We start from the raw sequence: 22566 nt of genomic DNA, 5'->3' as shown, positions 1-22566 counted from the left end.
TGATTTTAGGATCTCTGTTTTGTAGACGCATGGCTACTAGAGGGAACAGGAATGTTTCTTCGCCTACAGAGAAGACAGGACGTTTTGTAACATAGAGCATACAGGCATTGCATACACACTGAGAATTGATAAATTGGTTTTGAAAATTACATTAAATAGTGTTTTATTGTTGGTTGTTGTTTTGTTTCTTCAATGAGTTAGATTCAAGAACAGATCTGGTTGTTTAGATCTAAGGTTTTAGTAATTGTATTTTCTGTTTAACCTACATTGTAAATGTACATTAATTCTCGATCTACATTATTTAAACATTGTGGCTGTTACGTAGCAAATTAATATTGCATATTTGTGATAACTGTAGGTTATGTTCCTTTTTGTGACATAGCTTTCCATTGATCAGGACTTGGAGCTCACTCCTTATCGTTCCTGGATATACAAAGGACATGAGTTAGTATAACTTGGCCGTAGTTTACCTTTTCAAATCTGTACCTGGCTACTGCATGTTTTCAGAGAAAGATTTCTTAGTGTGTTGACTAGACAGTTCCTTGTTTAAATACACTCTTCCATCAGCATATTTGATTAAATAATTCTCATTTTGAAACTGTTTAGCCTATATTTTGTGCTCTTTGTTCAAATGGCTGCCTTACCATTGGAAAACTAAACTAACAATTTGTTGATTGATCTCCCCCCATCCCCCTAACTTATGTCTGTCTGTCTGTGCTGATAGAACTTGTGGCTTATTCTAAATGACAAGATTTGATTTTTATCTGTAATGCTGTTGGAGCTCAATGTTGTTAAAGATTGTAGTAATTGGTTGTAACACCACTTTGGTGTGGTATAACTTTTCAACATACTGTTTTGACCCTTTGAAACTTCAAACCCTTCTAAAACCTGTGCCTTATTTACATTTAAACATTTGAGATTTGATCAACATAAAAAATGTTACTAAATTTTCTTTTTAATTCAGTTGAATTTTACTCAGACCTTCTAAATGTCCCAATTACATCAGACTTTTTTTAACTAACTTGAATATTTCTCAGACCTAACAACTCTTAGATTCTAATTTCATCAGACTTTTTAACAAGTTTATATTCCTTTAACTCATCATAACCTTTCAAAGAAATATTTTTTTTGGCAGTAATCAACTTATTAGTTGGAATAACATATTACCAACAAAAAAAAATTAATGTCTCTGAGTGTTGAAAGAATTATGCAACATTTATGGAAAGTTCGTTTTTTTTGTAGTTTGATAATTTGTAAGAATTATTTCTTAAAAAATGCTTGATGTTTTAGTTTTCATTTTAATATCTCAAAGATTCTGAGTGTTCTTTGTGTTGTCAAAAGAAACAAAAAACTGTTCTTAGATGGCTAACAGAGTTGTGTGGATAACAGTGAAAGTTTCTGTATGAAAATAACAAATTACACCAATTCTTAGCTTAATTTTTAGCATGAGTGAATTGCTTATGTTTTGAACTTCATTCAGGGTAAAAATGTATTCAAGAATTGAGCAGCAAAACAAGTCATGATTAAATTCAGATGTTGTTAAATAGATTACGTTTTTTTATAGATAAAAAATATGAAAGATTTGTAAATTAGAAGACGTTGGTTAATTGGTTTGAAGGTTAGTGTGAAGATATTTGTGTTTGAGTAGCTAGTTGATCATTTTTTCTAAGACTAAATTATTAAGCCGAAATTACTTCTATGTTGAGTTCTGTAACTCTGTATGTGCATTGTTTGGTAGAAAAGTTAAGAGTTCATAACCAAATGAGAAATGAATCCTAAAACTGTAGCACTGGCAAGATATATTGTTTTTGTTGTCCCAATGTCTACCAACTATGATTCACAGTTTAATGATGTTTAAAAGTTAATGTTGTAGAATAGTGTGCATGTGGAAGCCATGAGATTTAAATAGAAATAGAACAAAAACTAAATGTGAGGCCTAAATAAGAACAATATTAGTTAATATGTTAATTCTTCTTAGTTTTTTGGATGTTATTGTCATAAAGATAGAATGCCAAATCTAGATAAAGTTATCAAAGTTTAAACTCTCCAACTTACTCATTAGAAGAGTTTTCTTTATACTAAATTATTTAAGTAGTGGACAATTTGTGATTATAGATTTAAGTAGTTGTGTAATATAGGTCCTGGAATAAATTTAGTCATCATATAGTGTACAGTTTGCTGTTATGTAACTTAAGTTACTGTGCCCAACTTCTACTTTTTGTATCTGTTAGATAACAGTAAAAATGTACAGGCTCTACAGATGTGTTATAAATAAAATTTCTTAATGTCCTTCAGAAGATTTTGACATTTTGTGTTTTTCACAGTTTTAGTTTTTTTTTTTGCATTCACAAACCCTACAGCGGTATGTCTTCGGATTTATAACGCTAAAATCAGGGGTTCGATTCCCCTCGGTGGGCTGAGCAGATAGCCCTTTGTGGCTTTGCTATAAGAAAAACACACACACACACACAAACCCTAATTTATATCTTTGGTTCATCTGTTTTAATGTTATTTCGTATAACTTTTTTTTGCCTTTAGTTTTATGACAATAAGTTATTAAAGATCAGATAGTAACTTGTTCAATTAAAGAGATGTGCATGAACACTTAACATTCCAATCATTAGTCAAAGAATGCCTTTGTTGATTCTATTTATTCTCTTAATTTTGAAACTCGCTAGATGGCGAAACTAACAGTTAAGATTTGTCGAAAATATTCGTCAGGTTCGAAGTGTGAAAAACGCCCGTCACGCGTTGTGATCTAAGAACTATAAATGTGTTATTATTCCACAGTGTACAAAAACTAATGATTAGATACACATAATTTTTAAAAAACATGGATGCTGAACTTATTTTTAAAAAATATTGCTATGTAATGTGAAAATAAGCTCATTTTGATAAAAGTATATATACATTAAATTTTAATTACAATTCCTGAGTTCAGTACATTTATACCCTAATGGTGATTAAAATGTTTGACAATAAATTCCCTGGTCGCGGGATCGAAACCCGTCACTGAACATATTCGCTCTTTCAATATAATGTGAGAGCCAGTCTCACTGTTCGTTGGTAAAAGAGTTGGTGGTGGGTGCTATTGAGTAGCTGTCTTCCATTTATTTCATTGTTTGATGAACTGTCTAACGTTAAATAATTTTACTCCAATCTGAAAAAATGTTATGAAACATTGCGTTACTGAAGAAATAATGATTTTACGTCAGTTTAGTTATCTTACTTTGTTAGATGCAGAAAAATCTGTTGTAGTTCATACTCATAACAATAATTATTTGTACTGTTGACCGGATGAGATGTTTTTCTTCGTCAAAAATATTGAAACCTTTCTTGCTTTTAAGTATATAATAACAACAATTTATTTAGAGTAAAACAAAAGTAATTTAAAACATATCGTGTATCAAAGAAATATTCTACTTGTTTTAGTCGACTAAATTATGTATATGGTATATAAAGTTGCGCGATTAGAGGGATCAGGCGTAGGCAGCCTTGTGGTTAGTGTCACGGTAATGTGAATGCTGTGATTTGTGCTTCGTAGATTGCAAGTGACGTCCGAAGTTTGGGGCCACGTGTAACAGTGTTTAGATTAGCCAAAAATTGAGGGGTTGATACTTTTGTCTACTCTGTCATTTCAAAATTAGAAACATGTAGAGCAGATAATTCTTGTGTAGTTTTGATCGAACATACGTTAGTCAGTACTAAATTATGTAGTGTCTAACTGTCTAAAATGACCGTAAATGTAATATGAAATGTGTTAACTAAATATTTAGGATATAAAATTAAATTTAGGTTTCCTAAGATTATTTTGTTAAATTATTATTATTTTCAGTGTTATTTATTTTTAATAGATTAAAGTTAACTGTTTATTTGAAGTAATTTAAATTTAAAAGCATGTAAAAACATTCTTCAAATGAAGTGTACAAAGCTACAAATTCCTTCCGTGTTTTTTTGTTGTTGTTTCTTTCTGAATTTCATGCAAAACTACTCGAACACTATCTACGCTATCTGTTCCTAAATTACCAGTGACACTTGTGCTACCGTTTTCCACGGTGGGTTTTACTTTGTAACGTCAAAATAATTAATTTTCCGCTCTTGTTCATAGCACGTGCACTTGTAATGAAAATAATTTAAAAACAACGGAACAAAATATGGTAACGGTTATGAAAATTAATCGGTTTCACGAAAAGGTGGTATTGTTAATACGATTGACTAGAGAAAAATATGGACTTTGATACGGATATGTCTATTAAAAATATTTAATTTCAAGTGAGTTTCGAATAATAAGTTTATGTTCTAATTGTAACAAGAGTGTGGAATTATTAATGTTTCAACAATAACAAAAAAGGACAAAACTCGTCTGTCATAAATGTGTTTTTAAGGGACAGTAATAGATCAAAAATTCATTTTGGTTCTGGATTTCTCCTCTAGTAATGATGATCTAAATTTCCGACTCCAGTTTGTTCAGGAAATAGCTAGCTCATTTGGGAGTGTCGTTTTTTTTCGCGGGTTATTCAGCACTTATGTCATTCTATCAACGGAAACAATGTTCCAACAGCAGCCGATTCCCTATAACGGTTTACATCTGTTAATTGTCGATAGGATGCGTAGTAGCCGTTGTGTTTGCGCCCTCTTTGTTCTAAATTTGACATAATGTTTACAGTTGAATCATAAATGGACATAGAACGAATTCATTTAGTTTCAACAATATTTTCTTTGTATTTATAGGTGACAGGGGTATTTAAATCAACAAGTTTATTTTATGGTAGGTAAATAATTATTAAGTTACTTGTGGACATACGGTTCATACAGTCATAACTAAAATTACGATCACCAGCTTTAGATACTAAACATATATTGTAACTAGCAGCCTGATGATCCTCCAGGCCCGTACCTCAAATTTAGAAAGTTTGCATTTGTTAAGTTTCGCTATTTATATATTTTCATGTGCCGCCCAATCAGGCCAAAATGTGACACACACACACACACTCACTTTAGAACTGTAAATTATATATACAAAATAAATACTCATATTTTGTCTCATTTTTCTTTTGGGCTAATCACTGTCTAATTTTCAAGTGTCAATAATCGTTATTATTTCCAGGGTCCTCGCTGAACCGTCCCCGCATAGCCAGGTGGTTAGGGCGCTTGACTCGTTACCCACGAGTTCGAATCCCCGTTACACTAAACATGCTCGCCCTTTCAGCCGTGAGGGCATTATAATGTAACGGTCAAACCCACTATTTGTTGGTAAAAGAGTAGTCAAAGAGCTGGCGGTAGGTGATGACGTTTAGCTACTTTATACTGCTAAATTTGGGATGGCTAGCGGAGATCGCTCTCGTGTAGTTTTGCACGAAATTCAAACCAAACCTCTCTGAACCTCTGAGAGTGCCTGATTATAACCCCTTTCGCAAGTCCTTAAATTTGTAAAATGTATGTAATATTTATGGAGTTCTTGAATATCTAATCCAGGAAGCTATATTTTCAATTGTATGTTTGATGAAAAACAAATTTGTAATACGTGTAACATTTCCAAACAAACTATGAGCTCATGTGTTATTGCACATATAAAAATGTCACTTTTGTTAAAATAAAAACAGAAATCTGTGTCTGAGCGGTGTAATCATTTGTTTTTATATATAATTCATCGCATGACTCATTTGAGAGGCGTTGCACATGCTTAGTTGAGTTTTGTTATCACGTGACTCATTAACACTTGCGCGAAAAATAAACCAGTACAAATGCCTGCGAACTACTGAGATAGTAACTGTTATCGGTTGTGAGGGGAGTTTCATATCTAGCGCTCACTAACCTATTCTGTATTGGGAACTATTACTGTAATTTGAAGGTTCACAAAACTGTGTAAGATTTCTCTCTTAGAAGACTAGTAAATATCGCACTCCCTTTATAAGCGGAAAATAATCCAAAATGCATTAGATTTGATAGTCTTAGAAACAAGTTACTTTTATGATCTAGTGTTGTTATCCGAATTCTTTCCAACTTTAAAAGTGATTAATAGAAATCCGACAAAATGAGTGGTCAGACTTTTTTTGATCTGAAGAATGACCCGGAGTTAAGATATTTAGTGGTGGACCAAAATGTCAATATTTTTGACTCTGCCACACAAGCCCAGTGGTCCGCCAAAAAGTTGGTGTGGATACCGCACGAACAGCATGGGTTTGTAGCGGCTAGCGTCAAGAAGGACCTTGGCGACGTAATGGAAGTTGAAATTGTGGAAACTAATAAAAAATGTTTAGTGGACAAAGACAATGTGCAGAGAATGAACCCACCAAAATTTAGCAAAGCCAATGACATGGCTGAGATGACCTGTTTAAACGAAGCTTCTGTTCTGTATAACCTGAAAGATCGATATTTTTCGGGACTAATTTACGTAAGTACTTCATTTCTTTATAAAACAAATTTATTTCAGCATGAAAGAAATAATCTAATATAACTATATCAGTCATCCGAATTGAAGGCAACCAATATGCTGCAGTTTCAACTGTTAAAAATGGATGTAAAACTGGAATTTAATATTCTGTCGTAATTAATAAATCAACAGGTGGTGTTCATATTGTTTATTAAGTGTTTTTTCGGCTATTTAGTGCTTAGTACTCGCGTTGATAAATTATTGTTGTTTTTTACCAAGTTAGGCGTATTAACTTGATACGTGTAGTTTATATGATACTTATGCTATTGGAGAACTGTAAACTAATGAAATGTCAGTTTATGAAAAAAATATTACATTGTCTAATTTGAAATTAATTGTACACACATGCTTTGTTGTTTATTCAGTTTCACTTATTTCACCGGTCTTTACACCTTTACAAAAACATCTGATTCAATGGTGTTTCTAGGATTTTTTATTTGAGAGAAGAGGAGAGTACACCGAGTTAGATCAGGCGTTTATTGCGTTTTTGTTTTGTTTTTTAAATTTCGCGCAAAGCTACTCGAGGGCTATCTGTGCTAGCCGTCCCTAATTTGGCAGTGTAAGACTAGAGGGAAGGCAACTAGTCATCACCAACCACCGCCAACTTTTGGGCTACTGTTTTACCAACGAATAGTGGGATTCGCCGAACATTATAACGCCCCCACGGCTGAAAGAGCGAGCGTGTTTGGTGTGACGCGGATTCGAATCTGCGACACTCGGATTACAAGTCGAAAGCCTTAACCCACGTGGCCATGCACGGGTGTCAGATAAGAGTTAATAGTTTCATAGTTACATTATAGCGATAATTTAAATATCGTAAAATTTAAATAATCGTGATATCTCGGGTGGAGTTGACTGAACCATTCCATCTGAACAGATGCTACCTTGTCTGATAATTGTTATTTTCGGAATATATTTCCTTGATGTATTTCTCACCTGTTTTTTTTGGAAATGCCCTTCTTCTTTGTTATCCAAGAATGTAATTTCTATTTCGATTGTAGGCGAACACATCTTTGAACTCTTGAAAAATCAAGTGGTTCACGTTATGTGCATGTCGTAATAACGAAATTGAAAATGTCCACCAAGCAATTAACCCAGATTTATGACACTGTATTACTAAACGTAATACTAACAACAGTAGCCTAAATATTGGCGATAGCTTATTATACAAATTTAAAGATATTTCGATTGTAAATTTTATCACAAATCTTGAAATTCTGTAAAAGCAGTGAAACTTTATAACAAAAATTAAGCTTTTACGGCCCTTAGTCGTTGGTCAATGTTTTTGTTTGTTAAGTGACATATACTTAATTTTCTACCATTTGTGAATTTGTTGCACACTTCTTATGAAGAATGTAACGTTACGTCCAATTATCACATCAAATAGTTACGCTTGTACTGTTACCAACGCGAAATAATACACAAACTGCCAACTGTGACTTTTCATAATCATTAAACCCCAACCTTTAAAAAGTTAATAAAATGAATGATATATGAGTTTGTAACTTATAACGTGAAACGGGGGGAAGAAACTAAGTAACAATGATGTCTGTGTGTTTTCTTATAGCAAAGCCACATGGAACTATCTGCTGAGCCCACCGAGAGGAATCGAACCCCTGATTTTAGCGTTGCAAATCCATAGACTTACCGCTGCACTAGCGGGGGGACAAGTAACAATGACAACAGAAAATACACACAAATTTCTTTAGAGTAGATTAATCCGCGATACCTCCTCCCCCTTTTTGTTTAGCTATATTTTTTGTGCTTCGGCAACACCAAGCGTCGAGCGCCCGTGTGCCTCATTCGATTTTATTTCTCGTCAAGATCTCTACCAGCCTACCTTCAAATTGAAATTATTTTGGACAGAATTAGAGTAAATTAATTCATGAGACTATGGGTGTGGTCAAATATATCAACCAAAATGGTTTGACCTCCCGAGTCCAAAACTGTAATCAGACCTCAAATCGGTCAAGAGATGACTGAGCTATGAGATAAAAGTTTGTACTTAAAAAAGCAACAACAAAACAAGTCAGTGCCGTTCTGTAAGCCATTGTGCCGCGGCTAAAATATTTGACAATAAATCAACTCTGAAAGTATACTATGCTTTGCTATAGAGATCGTATACTTAATACAGGTAAGACGTGAGAGTGAGTGAGAGTATGTAAGAATGCTTTCGTATGATTATTATTAAACATGGCCGTTAGAAGCAATTCTAAAATACTCAAACTTCTGTTAACTTCCATCCATTAAAATCTAACTTTTTATGTCTGTTTGTAGTCTTTTTTTAAAAAATTAAGAAATAACACCAACACAAGATTTTAAATTACGAAATGTATAATGATTTTCTTTGTTTTAAATTTTGCGCAAAGCTACATGATGGCTATCTGCGCTAGCCGTCCCTAATTTAGCAGTCTAAGACTAGACGGAAGGCAGCTAGTCATCAGCATCCACCGCTAACTTTTGAAATACTCTTTTACCAACGAATAGTAGGGTTGACCGTCACGTTATAATGCCCCCACGGCTGAAAGGGCGAGCATGTTTGGTGTGATAGGGATTCGAACCCGTGACCTTCTGATTACGAGTCAAGTGCCTTAACCACCTGGCCATGCTGGGCCATCTGTAGTGATTAAACCATCAATATAGATGAAATAACCTTTAAAAGCGTATATATAATCTGCAATACTCTGAAAAACAGCATCTGTGGACAGAACGTTTAAGGACAACAATGGACTTGTTAGTTTATCTTGACTGTCTCTTCCAATAAACTAAACTATTAAAAAACACTCGGAACCAGTACTTGACACTCAAATATTCACCAAGTCTTCCATTACATAAACTTTCACAGATTTACTGCTTCCACCATATTTAAAGGCAAGTCATTCCAAAGGCCAAACATCTTGTTAAGAAAAATAGAGCTGTCTTAGTTAAAGATGGCTTCTACCTTGGCAAAATTTACAACTGTGTTTCTTAATCGTAGTACTTTCACCATTAAGAGTAACTTTAATAATTATTATAATAATAAACCTGGAAAATTAAAGTTAAAAATGATAAATAATTGCCTAGTAAAAATATTAAGCATGGAGCCAGAAATTCTAAAGTTCTTAAGTTTTTGGGGTCCTCGAATGAACCCAGATTCACGGCCTAATAATTTCTTGCCTCGATCTCACCAAATTTTGACTTGATAGCTTTTTACAGTTATGTCTGTCTGACTTTTAGCAGTTGTTTCAGGAATAATTCCTTATCGCCTTATACATTTATTCTACAAGATATATATTTTGGTTGGAGAGTTGAACTGCTTTGATCGCGAACGCCTTATGGTGCCAACATTTCCAAAAGTAATAGGAATTATGTGAAGAAACATGTAACAAGATATTAATTATACTTTTCAAAAGACATTAGACATGTATATTGTTCTTAACTACCGTTTTTATTGTATTTTAGTGTGTTCTTAACAGAAGCAGTATGCATAACAACAATTCAACCACAGTCATATCTTGTAATAAATATAAAACGATAAAAAACTCTTTCTCTGTTTATCCATGAAGAAAAGAGGCCCACCTTTCTTGAAAGTTCTCGGATTATAGGGTTTTTATCGTTTTATATTAAGATCTCTTGAACCTGTGTGTTTTTCTGACATCATGGCATAAATATAATCATACTCTACCAGCTCAGAAAAAGGTGTTCATATCTTAAACTGAAATAAATAGACATTTAGTGGAAATATTATTGTATCCTGTTTTATATTGTTTGGTTACACAAAGTACCCAATATTTTCTGGTATTGCTGCATTGAAACTTCACTCTGTCTTTGTGTATTGAAATTGTTGGGGGGGGAGGGTAGTTGATCGGATTTTATCTAACTTTCAAGAGTCACTCCAAAATAATAACAGATAACACAGAATTTTATTCACTCCATGAGACATCCATCTTATACCGAATGTTATTATTTGCGATTTATGGTACAGTAGATACCATTGTTGTAGGGATCGCGTGATGGCGTCATTGTAAAGTGAAAAGTGAAACGTGATTTGAAAGTGACAGCTTTTTCTCTGTGTACACCATTGTTGAGTGAAAGAAGGTACCCAACTAAAGTCACACCAAACCTTATTAGTGTGTGAATTTCCTGTGTTAGACATTATTTAGTATATGGTTTCAAATTCTTCTGTTGCTGACGTCATTGGCCCAAGGGCTGCGTAACTACGAATAGGGAAGAGAAAAGAACTTCTGTTCGGCAATATTAGATTAATGAACAAAAAGGGTTATTCACAAACCCATAGGGGTTAGCAGCGGGCAATCATCAAACGTAATAACGATTGTATCTCAACCATTATGGGGTGTCAAGGGGTCGGCCGCCCATAAATAAGCTCGTATTGTTTATTGAAATCAACATTTGGAAGTTATTTCAGATAATTATTAATAGGGGGCGGAGTGGATAAGAGATTCTTGTTATCATTACTGGTGTTAAGGTTTTTGTTTTTCATAGGAATATAACAGATGTCTTAATGACGTAAAAAATTAATGTAGGAGGCGAGTGCTTGTGAAATTAGTGTAAAGATTATGAAATGTACAGTTGATTGATTTGTCGGTAAAAATCCGGTTGAATGTTGCTATTAAAGTTCTTCTAGATTTATTGGAGATTTTGTTTCTTGTTTCAAGATTTTCATAGCGTCTTTAGAAGTGATATTTGTAATTCGCTTAAACTAATATATTTGGAAATATTGATTCTGTGGAAAACTTTATTAAATTTTCATTTAAAACACTTGTACTGCATTTGAGATGTTAGTTAATCACCTCTCGTGTTACAACAACATTAGGGACGACTAGTACAGATATTCGTCGTATTTTTGCGCAGAATTCAACAAATGACAAAATGTCTTTCAATATTTACGAAGAATAAAACAATAAGATATTTACCGCTGTAAGTCTTTGTCATGTGGCTATATAAATTTTATTAATAAAAGATCTATTTTTAGATTACATGTAATATTTTTGAAATATTTCCTTCAGTAAAAACTGACAGGATAAAAAAAATGGCAAAATTTCGTTGTGATGGAAATAATAAATAGGGGGTAAATATATATATTTTTAAAACAACACCGAAAAAAAAGAAAAGTGGAGATTGTGTCAGCCAAACGTAAAATTATGAACATTTTAAAAGCGAGTCAAATATAATTGTGACCTCTTTACAAATTAGTTTATTCTTAAAGTTCATTGCTTGATCGCATGTTGTCCGAGTCGCAAAATATGTTCAACGTAATAACATAAATTTGGAAGTATTGTGCAATTTAAAGTAAAATCATGACCGAAATATTGAGATTTCAGATTTTCTTTGTGTTGTAATTTTATTACCGTGTATTTTGAATGAAACAAATGAAAAATAAATAAACTTTAGCCCTGATTGACATTTTCTAGTCTCTTGTTGAAGCAGCCATGTCTGGGTCGGTGTATGGTCGTTGTTGTTCGCGACCTAGAATGGTTAAGTCCTATATTTGAAACGGATGTCTCAATTGGTGTTTAGGATGGTACTGCACAACCAGATTATGGAAATAAATTTCCCGTTGCGCAGAGACGATATTCCAGTAGATGATAAAAAACAAACAAACGGAAATGTGCACGGTCATAACAATTTTTAAGGGTGCGTTATTAAAAGTTTTGTTTAAATTGTCTATTTCTTAGTTGTTAACTGGTATTGTAGTTTTGTTTGCGCTTCGTGTCTTAGTAGAACGCTCCAGAAGAAGCTGTAACGCGAATGTTTTCCCAGTTAAATAAAATAATTTATAATGTTATAAGGTATTTTATTACTACTAATAATAATGTCTTGTATACACTAATATGCACTACAGAAATTAAATAATAAAATTATATTAACTATCTTAGAATTATCCCAAAGATATTTAGGGTGGGGGCATTGGATAGTAAAGAGTTACTGTATTTTTTTAAAGCTGATATTAATATTCCCGATAATTTATATTTGAAGATTTTCGTTTTGTTTTGTTTTGTTTGTTTGTTGTATTTTTTTAGAAATACAATAAGGAACTTTGTAGATTGGTGTAGATTATCTTGTTTTATTGAACCACTATTACTAGGTTAGGCTTAAAGATTGTAACGTTACGTTTGATGATGTACAGTAAGTAACAATAGTTAATCGCCACCTTTGTATAATAAAAAAAAAGATATATTCTTTACATTAATAATGATTTAAACAAAATAAGGGAAAATTCCCTGCAATTCTTGCTTAATTTTGTATGCAAGTATATAAGAAAAGGTTCAATGAAATCAAGATTCAGAGATGAAATGTAGTAATTAACTTGCAGATTCATTCATTTACTGTACTATAAGTTGTAATAAATCAGTGATAATTAATACAGTACTAATTTTTTAAAACGTTTTGCAGCTTAGCTAGCCAACACTAACAGCATATCATTGAATTTAACACTAGGAGGAGAACCTTATTACGTGTAACTGGGGCTTGGGCAGAAGATGTTCAAAAGGCCCTCTCCACAAATTTTGCATATGAGAAGTAAAGGGGAAAATTGAGGAAATGAACGCTGGAAAAGTTATGACATTAAAGGGGGTTTGAGGTTAACTCTCTAGACAATGTTTAGTGCAAGCTACTGGAAGGAAGAGGCTTTATATTAATATTGTTTTTAAACTATACACTTATGGATATTTTTATACTGTATCATTCTAACATTAGACCTGTTACACAATGTAGCATGTTATTATAGTCTCTTCGTTGTTAGCTAGTTAGGTTTTAACCGTTTAAGCTATACATGTCTAAGGAAGTTCGCATAATGGGAAATATGGCAGTGACTAAAAGGAGTCATTATGGTAACCCTGTTTCATAAAAAAGAAACATAGAAAAAGAAATTCCCAAATATTGTCAGAAATTTCCTCATTAACAAATTATATCTTAATCTTTCAAATCTTATAGTATACGTTTATTTTTTTACTTAGAAAAATGCTAATTTTAAACGACGTTAAGTTATTTTCACGTTTTTTATGTAGAACGTTCTATACACATTTCTAAGCTTGTGACTGAACACATCATTAAAATTGGATAACTTCTTCCCCTTTCAGTCTAGAATCGTGAATCATTTGAGGATTTTGGGATGTGCCAATGTTAGTTTATTTTCGAAATAATTTTCGCGCCAGTCTGTAGTATGTGAGGAGGTCGCTTACCAAGTCTTGTTTTCGATCCTCCTATGAATTAGGCGTATTTTGAACTACTGTTTGTTTGTTTTTGAATTTCGCCCAAAGAGGATTCTCTGTTCCAGTTGCCTCTATTGTAGCAATGTAAGACGAAGGCATCTAGTCATCACCACCTACCGTCAACTCTTCGGCTACTCATTTACCAGCGAATAATGGGATTGACTGTAATAGTATAACATTCCATGGCTGAAATGGCAAACACGTTTGGTGTGATGACGATTTGAACCCGCGATTTTCAGATCACGACTCGAGCGCCCTCTAACCATATGGGCATGCCAAGCCTCTGAACTACACTGATCACAGAGTTTGTATTAACTGCCATTACGTTTTACTTTACAATTATGTGTTATTGAACTATCTTTTAACACCAAGTGCATAACATAATTAGGATTTTAATAATTCTGTTACTTCTTGCACGTTGCTCCAATTGTACGCTTGCAAAATTTTGACACAGGCCTTGAAATGGACTTTATCTGTCCAGTAATCTCCGCAAGGTTCTTCTAGTAATAATACCCAATTCAATCTGGCTTAATTAACATCTATTATTTGTATTTAAACAACAAGGCTCACTTGATATTCATATCAGGCCTAGGCTTTCCCTATAATAAACATTGAAGAGTCAAGGAGGATACAGTCAGAGTAACGAGTTCAGTTTATTATACTAAAATATGCAAGTCTGAAACAACAACAAAAATGTAAATATTTTATGAAGGTTTGTAAGTTTTGTATAGTTCTATTATTAATTACTAATTCACCACATTATTATATAGAAATTTCTTTGCACAGCCACCAACTTTTAAACAATAAGCCGCTTTCCTTCGTTTTTTTGTTTTTTTTAGGGGGGTGAATCTTTTCGATCTTTTTCGAAATTATTTTCGGTTCAAGCGTTCATTTCTTGTTTGTTTGTTATTTGAATTTCGCTCAAAGCTATACGAGGGTTATCTGCGCCAGTCATCCCCAATTTAACAGTGTAAGGCTAGAGGGAAGGCAGCTAATTATTACCACTCACCGCTAACTCTTGGGCTACTATTTTATCATCGAATAGTGGGATTAACCGTAACTTTACAATGCCCCTACGGCTGAAAGGGTGAGCATGTTTGATATGACGGGCTTCAAACTCGCAACCCTCGGTTTATGAGTCGAGTCAGATGTTAATTTTGATTTGTGAACGAATTTGGTTAGCTGGTCTGTCATTTGAGATTTACCAACTTTGTTTCATTAATTTAGGGTCGACTCATGATCGACTGTCTTTATTGCAGTTTAGAACATGTCTAGTTATGTGTGGACTGTAGCACATCGACGAAATTATACACTATTATAATACCAATCTAACCATGTATTTGGAGAACACACACATTAAAACTGTGATAGTATCCGTATGTGATAAGACGCAACGACTAAAGAACAAACTCAAATATACAATAGCATTGTCAGAATAGAGTAAACAAATGAAGATAATCGCAATAGTCGAGTGGTAGATATCATTTTTGAAGCATTGATTAATTTAGTACTACACTTTTGACTCGCAATCAACATCATCCTCCGCCAACGCTTTGGCTTCTCTTTTATCAACAAGTAGTAGAATTGAAAGTTACATTATAACGATCCCATGGTTGATAGGGCGATAATGTTCGGTGTTGTCTTCCATCTAGTTTATCACTTCTGAGATAGAGATGGCTGGTGCAAGAGGCTATCGTGTGGCATTGAGCGAAATTCAAAACAAAACAAACCTGATTAAATACCACACTGTTAACGATCTAACATAAGTATATTCAGGTCACAAGTTGCCATAATTCCTAATCGATTAAAAACTCGCAGATTTTTAGCAGCTCTAAGACCATTTGTCATACTCTGAACATGCACAGATTGTCCAAATAGCAGATATGCGTATCATAAATGACATTGTAATATCCCAACATGTTCTAGAAATTTTGCTACACGTACATGTGTTCTTGTTCATTTAATGACGGCCTGGCATGGATAGGTGATTAAGGTACTCGACTCGTAATCCGATGGCCGTGGGTTCGAATCTCCGTCGCACCAAACATGCTCGCCCTTTCAGCCGTGGGAGCGTTATAATGTTTCACTCAATCTCACTATTCGTTGGTAAGAAAGTAGCCCAAGAGTTGGCGGTGGGTGGTAATGACGAGCTGTCTTCCCTCTAGTCTTACACTATTAAATTGGAACGACTAGCACGGATAGCCCTCGCGTAGCGATGCGCGAAATTCAAAAACAAAAGAAACAATCATTTAATGACATCCTCCTTCCAAATACTGTTGGAATACTTGAAGACATCAACTATGAATATTGCGGATGAAAACGAAATCAGCTATTAATGACCCTCGCGAGTTCATGACTGTCGCAGAAACCAAAAACATGACGGTGTCAGTCAGTAAAATTGGCGATGGCATTCTGCTATGTACAGATGAAGACCAAAGCTTACTAACCAATGAGACCATGGAAAAACATAAGAGATAATCCACCTACATCTATACGAAAAGTGTAGAAGTCATGTTGAGATACAGAGAGCCATAAATAAACTGACATTGAACTCTATGTCCAGATGATATTAAAATGAAGATTACAAAAGTCAATTTGTTGAAGTTAATGAACGTATTTGCAATCTTGTTAACAGTAGGAATAACTTCTTTCCCCCAATTTTATTGTAAATCAGTTTGTATCCAAATTTCACCATTTACTTGTTTATTATTAATTTAATTTTTTATAGTACATCAAGAAAAGTATCTCAAAACGGCTAGTATAGATATTAACACTTATTAACAAAGAAGTGAACAACGTTTCGACCTTCCTTAGTCATCTTCAGATGTTGTTCTCTGTTTTATTAATAAGTGTTAATACCCATACCAGCCATTCTGAGATACGTTTTTATTTGAAGTGGGTTTCTTGTGATTAAGGAACACTAAGAAGAGATTGTTTTTGGTTTTTTTTTCTGACATTGTACTCATAAGTGGCATTCCGAAAACTTTGCGAGTAATCATACCACCTGTAAGATGCATATGCTACCTTTAACGACATGCCTTTAGTGATTGTGGAACTAAGAACAATTTCACAATGTACCACTGATATTATTGTAAGAAAAGGTTGGACTTACCGCAGAAGAGGAAAAACCTCTTTAAGCTAGAAAATTCTAGTGTTCTTTATTTCACCGTTTTCCTGCTCCCTGTTTTCGCTCCATAAAGTTTGGTATTTTTATATCAGTGTGGTAAGTCTGATTATCTTGGAAGATACCCCTCATTTGTTCGACATAGATACCAATATATAAAGACGAAACGCGAATAAATGTTTAGAAATAAAAACCGTATATTGAATTAAATATATATATATATATACTTTTAAAATATCTGATACATATCCTTGAGTAAACATGACTTGGTCGAATACGGTTATATATTTTAAAGCGTGGTGTTAAACTGAACTTATCCCTCGGTGGCTCAGCACTTAGCTTGAATACTAATAACGCTAGAATATGGGTTTCGGGCTCCACAATGTGGACACAACTCGGAAAGCCTATTTTGCGTCCTTGCACTAAAACAGGCACACAAATTAAACCGTCTTACTTTATGTGGAATAAATCTGATTCGTGGAATGTAAGTCATGTCAAGTCAGTACTGACTGGCGGTATATGAGGAATTAAAACATGATTTTTATTGAAATAAAAACTACAAGAAGAATATACATCTAACAAAATCAGGCCTAATGAAACGATATTAATGGAATACAAAGGTTTTTGAATGTGTGAAATAAATTTGAAAAATTAAACGAAATAAGTTGCGAGTGACTTGTATCTCTGCTGTGCAACAGTTTGGTTTACTAGTGTGAACTGTTTTCGAAACCTGAGAATGAACATTTATATACTAATTACACCCATTTTGCCAGTATTTGTTACACGTTGCCAGATATGGATATTATACACTGGTTAATGCTAAATGAAACTAGTCGTCCCATCAGTGATGTCGAGAAATATATATGCAAAAACGGCTCGTTTGGGTTGAGAAAATAGTCGTCCCATGTTTTTGCCCTAATGCTAGTACCATTCACTTTTAACTTTGTATAACCATAAGTTTCTGTGAAACGCGAGTTGGCTTTTTTCAAAGAATCTTTCATTCAGGTAATATAACTCACTTCCAAGTTTTCAAAATCAAAATATAATTTCTCGCCCACATTTCCAGAGGGACAAGTTTCAAATATCAGTTCTAAGCCTTTGATTCTTTTCTCACCTATAGTGACTTCTGTTACTTTGTGGTTAGAAGATATTACATTCACTGTTCTGGAACCACATTTAGAGAATTTTATTTTTTATGTTGGATGTAATAACTCCATTTTCTTACGAATGCTGTGTTCTGTGTTATATTAAACCTAACAGGAAGATTTAGCCGTATGCCTTAAAGGAACTTCAGTTTTAATTAGCGACATCTGGTTTTGAAAAATAAAAAGAGATGGTGTATTGTTACATATGTCAGATAGGCCGTACATGTATATATACAAAAAAAAAAAAATTCTGAAAAACAGGTGCGTATAAAGGAATAGTGCGATTATTTTCATTGGGAAATTAAAAATGTATTTCATAGAAAACAGAATAACAGGTGGCTCAACTTTTATCTGGGTTTTTATACGAAGGAATGAGAAATATAATTTTTGTATTAATGAAATCTGGAATTGGAAAGTCTGTTGTTTTTTAAATGGCTGTTGTTTGTTCTTACATGAATGACCACCACTGTTATAAGAACTTGGAAGTTGTCTCAGAATCAGAACATGGTAACTGAAGCGTTTATACGACTGGTTAACAATTCTATTTTATTTTTACTAGCTGGAGTACCCTGGATGGAAGTCGTAAATTCGCGATTAATGAAATATTATCTTAGGATATTAGAATCCGCTTCCATTACATGGCCGAGCGCGTTAAGGCATGCGCTCGTAATCAGAGGGTCGCTGGTTCGCATCCGAGTCGCGCTAAACATGCTTGCCCTCCCAGCCGTGGGGGCGTTATAATGTGACGGTCAATCCCACTTTTCGTTGATAAAAGAGTAGCCCAAGAGTTGGCGGTGGGTGGTGATGACTAGCTGCCTTCCCTCTAGTCTTACACTGCCAAATTAGGGACGGCTAGCACAGATAGCCCTCGAGTAGCTTTGTGCGAAATACAAAAATAAACAAACAAACAATCTTTAGTATGGTGTATAATAGTCATGGCGTCGCACAAGCTCTTTACAATTTTTAGTATGGTGTATAATAGTCATGGCGTCGCACAAGCTCTTTACAATTTTTAGTATGGTGTATAATAGTCATGGCGTCCCACAACAAGCTCTTTACAATTTTTAGTATGGTGTATTATGGTCATGGCATCGTACACAAAGTTACTTATAATCTATATATGGTGTATTATAGTCATGGCATCACACAACAAGCTCCTCACAATCTTTAGTATGGTGTATTATAGTCATGGCATCAAACACAAAGTTTCTTACAATCTTTAGTGTGGTGTATTATAGTCATGGCATCAAACACAAAGTTTCTTACAATCTTTAGTGTGGTGTATTATAGTCATGGCATCAAACACAAAGTTTCTTACAATCTTTAGTGTGGTGTATTATAGTCATGGCATCAAACAATTTAGAATGGTTGTATAGTATATTTCAGTCATGTCAGACAAGGACAGAGAATGGTTTTATAGTGTATTTTAGTCGTGTCAGACAAGGACAGAGAATGGTTTTATAGTGTATTTTAGTCGTGTCAGACAACGACTGAGAATTGTTATGTAGTGTATTTTAGTCGTGTCAGACAACGACTGAGAATGGTTATGTAGTGTATTTTAGTCGTGTCAGACAACTACTGAGAATGGTTGTGTAGTGTATTTTAGTCGTGTCAGACAACGACTCAGAATGGTTGTGTAGTGTATTTTAGTCGTGTCAGACAACGACTGAGAATGGTTGTGTAGTGTAGTTTAGTCGCGTCAGACAACGACTGAGAATGGTTGTGTAGTGTGTTTTAGTCGCGTCAGACAACGACTGAGAATGGTTGCGTAGTGTCGCGTCAGACAACGACTGAGAATGGTTGCGTAGTGTCGCGTCAGACAACGACTGAGAATGGTTGCGTAGTGTCGCGTCAGACAACGACTGAGAATGGTTATGTAGTGTACTTTACTAGTGTCGGACAAGAACGTAGAATGGTTATGTAATGTACTCAACTATTAAAATCATAATAGGATTCTAGGAACTTCACAAAGATTCTAATAGAATAGACGGACAAAAACCATATTAAGAAGCAGACTTATTCTTAAAACAACACTAAAGATCTTTTATATAAATAACTAAGGCTGCTAAAAATACTGATGATAGAAAAATAGTGAATTTTTCAATTGTTAGACAAAACTCAAAATTAATCTGTTTGTTATTCATATTATTGTTGTTGCACAAGCCTGCAGAAAAAAATGGCTAATAATATTTTATTCAAACATGGACAAACCTACTAAAAAAAAAACTCCTGCACAGGTCATAGTTGTTTTTTTTTACGTTGTCCTTTGAAAGAGAAAGAGAGATTTTATCTTCTTTTTTTTCCCCTCACTTTTGGCAAAATTTCTCTTTGAAACTATTTCAGTACCAAGCCTGCAGAAGAAACGGCCAAGTATACTACACCAACGTCTTTGCACAGTTACTAAACAAACTAGAGTTGTAGAGCTATATTTTAGTAGGCTCAAAATTAATTCATTTGTTATTCATATTATTATTGTTGCACAAGTCTGCAGAAGAAACGGCTAATAATATTTTATTCAAACACGGACAAACCTACCAAAAAAAAAAACTCCGGCACAGGTCGTAAAACTTTTTTTTAAACATAGCCCTTTAAAAGAGAAAGAGATTTCTTTTTTATCTTCGCTTCTGGCAAAGTTTCTCTTTGAAGCCATTCAAGCACCGAAGCCAACAGCAAGAACGAGTGAGTATATTGCTCCAACATCTGTGCACAGTTACTAAACAAATTCCTACTAAGGTTGTAGATATTTTAGTTGATTCTTGGAACTCAAGGTTTTCCACTTGTTAAAATTTACATCTTTGTTACCATCTTAATCACTTCGAAGCCATTTAGGCATCAGAGAAAGGGAGAAGTCGTTATACTAGTTGGAAATGCTTCATTTTATTAAGAGTAAACAGTGTGTATACTTATAAAACTATCTCCAGCTTTATTGTTAGTGATTTTAGTTTACAAGCTGATACAGAAAAAACGACTATGAATGTTTTACTTAAACCTGGACAATAGTAATGAATGCAGTATTGAGTTTGTCACAGGATAATTTTGAAATTATCAGGTCATCCCATAAGTAATATCAGAAAATTTAACACAGAAATTGCATCATCATTTTTGTCTTTCTGGAAGGCTTTAATGACTAAAATATGCAGTAGGACATGTATAAAAATATTCAGGGAAATAAAAGAAACTAACTCAACTACACTTTTTCAGATCATTAATCAAATAAACCCTTATGAAGATGGATGTGTCTGAGGAGCACATTAGGCATATATTGCTTTGAGTTTTAAAAAGGCAAGAGTGGAGTAGAAACTACATGAAACATTCAAGGTATTTATTGTGCAGAGTCTCTCAATGAAAGAAAATGTCAAACGTGGTTTCAAAAGTTCAGATCAGGTGACTACAGCTTAAGTTATGCGCCACATTCAGGTCGGCCTGTTGAGTTTAATGATGACTAGCACTTGATGAAAATTGTGCTGTAACAGTTGAAGAACTAGCATAGAAGCTTAATTCAACAGTTCGCCTTCATCTGCAACAGCTTGGAAACGTCAACATTTTGAAAATGAGGCCCCCATGATTTGATAAAAGCCAACCTTAAAGCAAGAGTGGACATTTGCACTTCTCTCCACTCTCGTGAATGTAACTTACCTTTTTTGAACAGGTTAGTGACTCGAGATGAAAAATGGACATATTATAAAAATTTTGAGCACCTGTCAGTGCAGGTAAACTGGCTAATGCATAGCCCAAAATGAACCTCCACCCTAGGAAAGTCTTATTAAGCGTTTGGTGGGATATTGTTGGTGTGATCCACTTTAAGTTGCTGCCACTCAATGTAACGATTACATCAGACTTCTATTGTCAACAGTTAGTGCTTGAATGTTGCATTGAAAGAAATGAGGTCTGCTTTGATCAATCGTAAAGGTGTTGTGTTACACCAGGATAACACTGTGTAACAAAATTTTTACTTTTTCTTGTTCATGGGCAGAAACTGTTATTTCCCAATTGCTTATGCCTAAAGTAAATGGAAAAGACCTATTTTTCTCTTCAAACTTTGCTTTTGTGACTTGGGTAATGAAATTTTCAAATTTATTCATTTTTCAGAACATTCCAGGTACATTCAGTGCTGGGTAACTGATAGAGAATTTTCCGGACTTGCAAGAATTTTCAAGAACTTTCTAGAATGTTGTAGAACTTACGAGAATTTTCTAGAACTTTTCATAGTAACATATATATGCAGGAGCTCACCACTTCAGTTGAGTTCTAGCTCCTAAGTGAACACAGACCTATCTGATTTTATCAGAGATGGCATCAAGAAGCTGCAAGCATTCTCCAGACGCATTCTGCTATGTATGTGGCCAATTTATCAAGACAAGAGCAAAAATGTACTCTGTGACAGCATCTGATAAAATCTGTTTAGCCTTCAAGGCATATTTCGGCATGCCTATCGGGGATCAAGACAAACCCTGGGCACCTTATTTTACATGCGAGCACTGCAAAACAACTAGATGGAAAGACGGACAATTTTTACTTGCTAGAGTAGTAAGATTTTATATTATAAAACTTTTAGACCTTTTATAATTTAGATATCTTTCGATGCACCTCAAAGAGGAATACAACAGCGTCAGGGCCTTGCTAGCAGCCTTGAAGTATGATGAGTATGGCTGG

General features: G+C 34.2%; 2 protein-coding genes across 5 annotated transcripts in view; both read left to right on the top strand.

Annotated features, from left to right (window-relative positions):
- Nucleotides 1–2294, top strand: part of LOC143244461 (cAMP-dependent protein kinase regulatory subunit-like) — a 31397-nt gene extending 29103 nt beyond the window's left edge. For 3 of the 4 annotated variants that reach the window (XM_076489160.1, XM_076489163.1, XM_076489162.1), the window contains exon 11: nt 26–2294. The gene's annotated coding sequence lies outside the window, so the exon portion shown is untranslated. Of the gene's footprint in view, nt 1–9 lie in introns of all 4 variants that reach the window. The other variant, XM_076489161.1, reaches the window with a different exon arrangement.
- A 3410-nt stretch (nt 2295–5704) lies between these two features.
- Nucleotides 5705–22566, top strand: part of LOC143244459 (uncharacterized) — a 66388-nt gene continuing 49526 nt past the window's right edge. Inside the window, exon 1 of the mRNA XM_076489149.1 lies at nt 5705–6394. Within this exon, the coding sequence (XP_076345264.1) occupies nt 6035–6394 (360 nt within the window). The 5' untranslated portion in view covers nt 5705–6034. The remainder of the gene's footprint in view (nt 6395–22566) is intronic.

The sequence above is a fragment of the Tachypleus tridentatus genome, chromosome 2 (genome assembly GCF_004210375.1).
Source record: "Tachypleus tridentatus isolate NWPU-2018 chromosome 2, ASM421037v1, whole genome shotgun sequence".
Classification (NCBI taxonomy): domain Eukaryota; kingdom Metazoa; phylum Arthropoda; class Merostomata; order Xiphosura; family Limulidae; genus Tachypleus; species Tachypleus tridentatus.
Note: the sequence above shows the minus strand (reverse complement) of the source record. Positions and strands in the feature narration are given on the sequence as shown.